This window comes from Phalangium opilio, unplaced genomic scaffold (assembly GCF_054372755.1).
Source record: "Phalangium opilio isolate 3A_F unplaced genomic scaffold, DU_Popi_V2 ptg000032l_1, whole genome shotgun sequence".
In the NCBI taxonomy this organism is placed as follows: Eukaryota; Metazoa; Arthropoda; class Arachnida; order Opiliones; family Phalangiidae; genus Phalangium; species Phalangium opilio.
Genome location: NW_028324159.1, coordinates 2,111,425 through 2,119,277, shown reverse-complemented (window position 1 = coordinate 2,119,277; position 7,853 = coordinate 2,111,425). Strand labels below are relative to the sequence as shown.

The following is a 7,853-nucleotide window of genomic DNA, read 5'->3' as shown; positions in this document are numbered from 1 at the left end:
ATTTCCTAGACCTGCGCACAAAATATTTCATAAAACCGTGCTGTGCACAAAAATATTCCATTGACCTATGCACAAAATATTCAATTGGCTTTTGTATAAACATGTGACATAGACCTGTGCACAAAAACATGCCTTGGACCAGTTCAGAAACATTCCATACCCCTATATGCTCAAAAATATTCCACACTCATTTACACAAACATTTTCCGAAGACCCGTGCACAAACAGATGCCGTAGACTAGCGAATAAACAGATTCCATAGATTTGCGCACAAATATATTACGCAGACTCGTTCACAAATAGATTTCACAGACTTGTACACAAACAGAAGTCACACGGTTTTGCACAATCCGATGTTATAGACTTGTGCACAAACAGATGTCATATGCTTGTGTAAAAAACTGATTTCATAGACTTCCTCAAAAAAGAGATGTCACCGACATTTGCACAAGAGATTCCGTAGACTTGTGTACATAAAGATTCTTCAGACTTGTGCACAAACATATTTTGTAGACCTGTACACACAGATACCATAGACTTGTGCAAAAATAGATGTCAAATATTTGTGCAAAAACACATCCCTTAGACTTTTGCACAAAGTGATGCCATAGACTTGTGCACAATCATATGTCCTAGACCGGTGTACAAAACATTCCACGGACGTCTGCACAAAAACATTGCATATACCTGTACACAAAAATAATCTATGGACCTCTGCACAAAAACATTCCATATCCCTATGCTCAAAAATGTACCTTACCCATTTGCACAAAAATATCACGTTCACCTGTGCACAAAAATATCACGTACACCTGTGCACAAAAATATCACGTACACCTGTGCACAAAAATATCACGTACACCTGTGCACAAAAATATTTCTTACACCTGTGCACAAAAATATTCCAAATCCATTTTCACCATAATATTCCGTACACCTGTGCACAAAAATATTCCAAATCCATTTTCACCTTAATATTCCATACACCTATGCACAAAAATATTCCCTACACCTGTGAACAAAAACAGTTCGTACACCTGTGCACAAAAATATTCCGTACAATTGTGCATAAAAATATTCCGTACACCAATGCATAAAAATATTTCGTACACTTGTGCACAAATAGAAATCACAGGCTTGTGCACATAGAAATGTCGCATACTCGCGCAAAAAGAGATGTTATAGACATGTGCACATCAGATTCCATAGAGTTATGCACAAACATTTTCAGTGCCCTTATGCTCAAACAGATTTCAAACCCATTTGCAGAAAAATAATACGTAGACCCGTGCTCAAAAATATTCCGTAGACCTTTGCTCAGAAAGAAGTCACTCGCGTCTGCACAAACAGATGTCATAGAATTGTGAATAAACAGAAGTCATTCGCGTGTGCACAAACAGATGTCATAGAATTGTGAATAAACAGATGTTATAGACTTGTGCACAAAGAGATGTTATAGACTTGTTCACAAGTAGGTGTTATAGAATTGATCATAAACAGGTCTTATAGACTTGTTCACAAACAGATGATTTAGACTTGTGCACAAACAGATGCTTTAGACTTGTGCACAAACAGATGGAATAGACTTGTGCACAAACAGATGTTTTAGTCTTGTGTACAAAGGGATGTTTTAGACTTGTGCACAAACAGATGTTTTAGGCTTGTGTACAAACAGATGTTTTAGACTTGAGCATAAACAAATGTTATTGACTTGCGCAAAAAGAGATGTCATAGAAATGAGCAAATCAGATTCCATAGACCTGTGCACAAACAGAAGTCATAGACCTGTGCAAATAAAGATTTTTCACTTGGACACAAAGATTCTTCAGACTTGTGTGCACATAAAGATTCTTAGGACTTGTGTGCTCATAAAGATTCTTTAGACTTGTGTACACATAAAGATTCTTCAGACTTGTGTGCACATAAAGATTCTTCAGACTTTTGCACATAAATATACCATAGACCCATGAACAAAAAATTCCATAGCCCTGTGCACAGAAGATTCCATACTCCTATACTCAAAAGGATTCCATGCAGATTTGCACAAAAACATTCCGTAGACCTGTGTAAAACAATATTCCATAGGCCTGTGTAAAACAATATTCCATAGGCCTGTGTAAAACAATATTCCAGAGGCCTGTGTAAAACAATATTCCTTAGGCCTGTGAACGAAATGATTTTATACTCCTTTGCACAAAAATATTCTGTAGGTCTGCGCTTAAACAGATTCCGTAGACTTGTACACAAACAGATGTTATAGTTTAGACTCGTGTAAAAATTTAATTACCTATAATTGGTAATTATCTTTAATTGCTTATTTTGTTTAATTATCTTTAATTGCTTATTTTGTTTAATTATCTTTAATTGCTTATTTTGTTTAATTATCTTTAATTGCTTATTTTGTTTAATTATCTTTAATTGCTTATTTTGTTTAATTAAGTTTAATCTGTACTTCGCAACTAAATTAGTTGGACGCGCAATAGTTATAATGACAATTAAACTAGCTAATTGTCCTACCAATTTGATTATCCGCAGTAAAACGACGTAAGTCCTGGAATGACTTTCTTTATTACTTAACCCAAGCAAAAAAGTCTTAAGTTCCACAGTTTAAAGGTAAACCTTGTAATTTGGAGCAGGTACTTAAAACTATTAAAAACAATACTTAAACTTTGTTTTTCTTAATGAAACAAAAACTGGCGCCCACTTTAGAAATGGGGCTTTCATTTAAGACCGTTTTCAAATCTATCAAACGTATAGTTATTTTTGTAAGGGTAGTTACAAAATGGGTAAGTTTGGAAAATTTCCCATGTTATTTCTATGGAGATTCTCTAGTTTTTCGCCAAAATCTGTGATTAATTTTATGGAAATGAAAACCACCCTTAGCAACTTTATGCTTTATAAAATAAAGTATTAGGTGGATCATCTTGAAATTTTTACCACATATTAAGGGCCCGGATTTTAGTTCAGTAGGAAAATTTCGAAACAGTAAACTTAATACGAGAAAAGTTAAAACCAATCCAAAAACCTTCCTTATACATTAAAGCCGTCATCAGGCCTTATCTAAGGGAGCTACCGCTCCCTTAGAATTTTCGATAGAAGTAGTTAATATGTTAGGAGAAATTGTGAAAACTTTCGTTTCGGTGCGAGTGAAAGCGTATTGAGCCGCTTTGACACTTAAGGCGTGCTCGTGTGCCAATAATATTTTAGGAGCGACTTGAACTTTAGGAACGTACAGAATAGCTTCGACTATTTCGTTTTTATACACTTTTCCGTGTATAAAAAAAACGAAGATTTGGCTCTATAAAGTTTCAATCTTAACCCTACACCATTAATTAAAAGTTTTGAAACGTTACAAAAATCCGAACAAAGAGCAAAATATGTTTCGAATTCTTTAGATTTCGCGCAAAACGATTTTCTTTTTAGGTATCCTTGGTTTTCCGTGAGAGAATCCATTTTCCCGGCAGTATCTTTATAAAACATAGCCGTTTGTAAATGAGAGTTCATAGCGTCGGAACCGTAAGTCGTTATAGTAGATATAAAGGCGTTAAAGGCGTACATATTAGCGGAAGCCGTAACGAGACAATCTCTGACGTATAAATCTACTCTTTCAAATTGACTATGTCCGAAATTATTTACCGGACCTACGTTATCCGTAACGCCTATATCGTCACCATTTTCATCGGTTATTTTATTTCGAGTGTATAACATTATTAAAGAAGTATCGGTATATTCGTTACCCGTACCTGGGCAATCAAATTCGATAGGTTGATCTCCTTTCAGAGATGTTAAAGGTTGTACAGCGATAGTTTTTATATTTTCGACAGACGTTTGCGTTGGAGGAATTGTATGCATGTCCAATTCCGAAAGAACTATTTCAGCCATTTTTAATTTCTTTTTTATTTAATTAAAATTTGGAGAAAATATCACGTGGCGTCTTAAACGCTAGTTTTCTTTCAACTGATTTCAAATGATTCTTGACACGACGTTTTATAGTGTTTTTCTTCTTCTTCTTCTTCTTCTTCTTTAGGCTATCTTTTTTCTTAGTAGTTTTTCTTTTTTTAAGACCAGATCCGTATTGTTTTCTAACATTTTCTAACGTTTCGGTAGCTCTTCTTTTAACGGATTATTTAAGATTTTCGCCTTTAACTACGTCGCTTAAAACGTTTTGAGACGTGCCTATTAATTGTTTTCCAACAAACTTTGCTCCTTTCACTAGAAAAGGGGCGTTTAGAAGGGAGAGGTTTTTTGATTTTTTCTTTCTTTCGTTTGCAAGCTTTTGAATGTATTTCTTTTTTCCTCGCGAGTTTTTCTTTTTCGTTTTCTTTTAAAACGTTATAGAAACTGTTTGTATATATAATTTCTACTAAAGCTACTTCCCAATTTTTATCGGAACTTTCTAAATTAATAGGATTAGGTAATTTTGTAATATACGACGAGATTTTGTTCGAAGGGAAAAAATCCATAGAGGAATCACTCGGTAGCGTCAGGTAAAATCCCGATTTGTTCGACATTTTCGGCTAACACCCAAGAATTTTGAGATTTGGGTAAACCTAAAAATTTCACGAAATATTCTAGTTTTCCTTTACGTTTTCTTTTCTTGAGAATAGATTCTATTTTGAAGCTACGAGGCTTGGAGCATTTAATGAGTTGTTGACTGTAGAAATACCCTTTTATATCTGAACCTTCCAAATCTTGCAATTTATGTAAATGTGGAACTCTCGATTTTAAAATACCGACAATTTTAAATACTTCGATCGAAAAGTTTCCTTCGTACCCTTTAGCGAAGGCCGATTTCAGTTTCGACACGCGTATGTAGTCCCCCAATTGAAATTTGGGAGTCTTAACGATTATTTTCTTCGTTTTCTGGTCTTTTTTATAAATATTTTTATAAACTCTTAAAATATTGATAGGGTTGACGTTATTCGGAGCCATTTTAATACTCGAATGATAAGCCGAATTATAGGCGTTAAGAAAATTATCAATTTGATCGATATATCTGTAAGTATTATAATGGGTGAAATATTTATGCATTCGTGTTTTAATCGTTCTATTGAATCTTTCTACGAAAGGGGCGTGGTGAGGTTCGGAAGTCATCGTGTCGAATTTAATATTTCTTTCTTTCTTTGAAATTAACAAACTCTTTACCCGAATCGAAATAGATTTTGCGAGGCGAATTGCTTTTATCCGGAGAGAACATAATTTTTAAACCTTTCAATACTTCGTCGGCCGTCTTTCGCTTTAAAGGGACAATGAAACCTTTTCTAGAGAAACAATCAATACCCATTAATAAATAATTGAAATTATCAACGACCTTCAGATTATGAGACTGACGCGCTACCTATTGCGCTATCGAGGCTGTTATTAATCATTTCATCTCTTTATCAATCAAGTACTTAATAATCGAAAATCAGCACCAAAATCTTTCGCCGAGTGAGGATCGAACTCACGACCTTCAGATTTTGAGACTGACGGGCTACCTACTGCGCTATCGAGGCTGTTAGAATAACACGTCACCTCTTTATCAATCAAGTATTCTATTAACGAAAATCAGCCCCAAAATCATAACTCGAGTGAGGATAGATCTCACGACCATCAGATTATGAGACTGACGCGCTACCTACTGCGCTATCAGGGCTGTTATTAAAAATTTCATCTCTTTATCAATCAAGTATTTTATTAAAGAAAATGAGCGCCAAAATCTTGCGCCGAGTGAGGATCGAACTCACGACCTTCAGATTATGAGAGTGACGGGCTACCTACTGCGCTATCGAGGCTGTTTGATTAGCACGTCTCCTCTTTATCATTCAAATATTCTATTAACGAAAATCAGCGCAAAAATCATAACTCGAGTTAGGATCGAACTCACTACCTTCAGATTATAAGAGCGACGCGCTACCTACTGCGCTATCGAGGCTGTTGTTTAAACATTTCACATCTTTATCAATCAAGTATTCTATTAACGAAAATCAGCGCCTAAATCATGCCCGAGTGCGGATCGAACTCACGACCTTCAGACTATGAGACTGACGCGCTACCTACTGCGCTATCGAGACTGTTAGTAATCATTTCATCTCTTTATCAATCAAGTATTCTATTTACGAAAATCAGCGCCAAAATCATAATTCGAGTGAGGATCGAACTCACGACCTTCAGATTATGAGAGTGACGGGCTACCTACTGCGCTATCGAGGCTGTTTGAATAGCACGTCTCCTCTTTATCATTCAAATATTCTATTAACGAAAATCAGCGCAAAAATCATAACTCGAGTTAGGATCGAACTCACTACCTTCAGATTATAAGAGCGACGCGCTACCTACTGCGCTATCGAGGCTGTTGTTTAAACATTTCACATCTTTATCAATCAAGTATTCTATTAACGAAAATCAGCGCCTAAATCATGCCCGAGTGCGGATCGAACTCACGACCTTCAGACTATGAGACTGACGCGCTACCTACTGCGCTATCGAGACTGTTAGTAATCATTTCATCTCTTTATCAATCAAGTATTCTATTTACGAAAATCAGCGCCAAAATCATAATTCGAGTGAGGATCGAACTCGCGAACTTCAGATTAGTAGTTAAACCCTGTACTTTAAGAGAAAAGTAAACAACCACGCCCCCAAAATAAACAAGTGTCGTGTTAGCGAGCCCACCTCCCCGGGGTAGATATTTTTCCTATATCTATAAATGACGGATTTTGGTGAAAAGCCTCATTTCATCGATAAAACAGGACAAGATGAAAGGTTCACCAGATGCTCCAATTTATTTTTGTTTTGAGCATGTATTAATATCCGTGGGTATTATAGTAATTATGCTTTTAAACACACCGTCAAAGTATCCTATCGCTGTGTTTTTGGTATTGTTAATGCCGATTACTATCCCTATATCATTCGTAATAGCCTTGCTAACAAATGATATATATTTTCTACTCGTATTTTTTTCGCCATTATTATTTATTTGTCGCATCATCTACGAGATATTAAAGAAAGTAATTTTGTTACCGTATTGGTTAGCCGAATCGTTATTTTGTTTAAGTCACGAGTATTATAAATATGTCACCCGTATGAATTTTTACTCTGTACCGAAATCAAATAAGTAATTTTGTAAAAATAAAACATTTTTTTTTGATAATTTATACATGGTTTCAAGAATTTTCTTTTAAACCGAAATATCCTCCCACGCGCTCTCTCGGAGAGAAAGTGAAAGTCATCCAAACCAGTTTAGCCGCCGCGGAGGTGTAGGGCGGGCGCGCTGTATAACAGTGAGAGAGGGAGAAAAAGGTGTTCAACTAGAATATAATATAATTCTAAATAACATTACTTGCTATAACGCGCTGGAGAATAGAAGTCGAAAACCACGGTGCGTGTTTTTTCTGTAAGCCAAACTTATTTATTAATTTAACGTTCGTCTAAGCGTTTTTTCGGAACACAATAGATTAGATTAATACAATTAAGAAGTTTGGTTTACCGTATATGTAGAGTTTCAATGTCTCCAAACAGGAATTTCAACGCGCCACGGAACTTTTATAGCGAAAGCTCTGTAAAAGAGACGAGATTTAAGTTCAAGTAGTCTATAATGTAATTCTCTATAGCATTACTTGCTATAACGCGCTGAAGAATAGAATTCGAAAGCCACGGTGAATGTTGTTTCTGTAAACCAAACTTCTTAATTAATTTAACGTTCGTCTAAGCGTTTTTTCGGAACACAATAGATTAGATTAATACAATTAAGAAGTTTCGTTTACCGTATACGTAGAGTTTCAGTGTCTTCAAACAGGAATTTCAACGTGGATTATTCCTAAAATGACTGAAGAAATCTCGAAAATGTTGAACAGTAGCGTTTCTTCTCGATG

General features: G+C 35.6%; 1 protein-coding gene across 1 annotated transcript; it reads right to left on the bottom strand.

Moving 5' to 3' along the window:
- Positions 1-4,470: 4,470 nt before the first annotated feature.
- Positions 4,471-5,094, bottom strand: LOC149684914 (uncharacterized). Its single transcript, XM_089870976.1, has one exon. It carries the CDS (start codon positions 5,092-5,094, stop codon positions 4,471-4,473), a length of 624 nt encoding a protein of 207 aa, XP_089727102.1.
- Between the last annotated feature and the right edge of the window lie 2,759 nt (positions 5,095-7,853).

Excerpts from the sequence above, each read along its gene's own strand:
- LOC149684914 (XM_089870976.1), bottom strand. The coding sequence starts at position 5,094 with ATGACTTCCGAACCTCACCACGCCCCTTTCGTAGAAAGATTCAATAGA.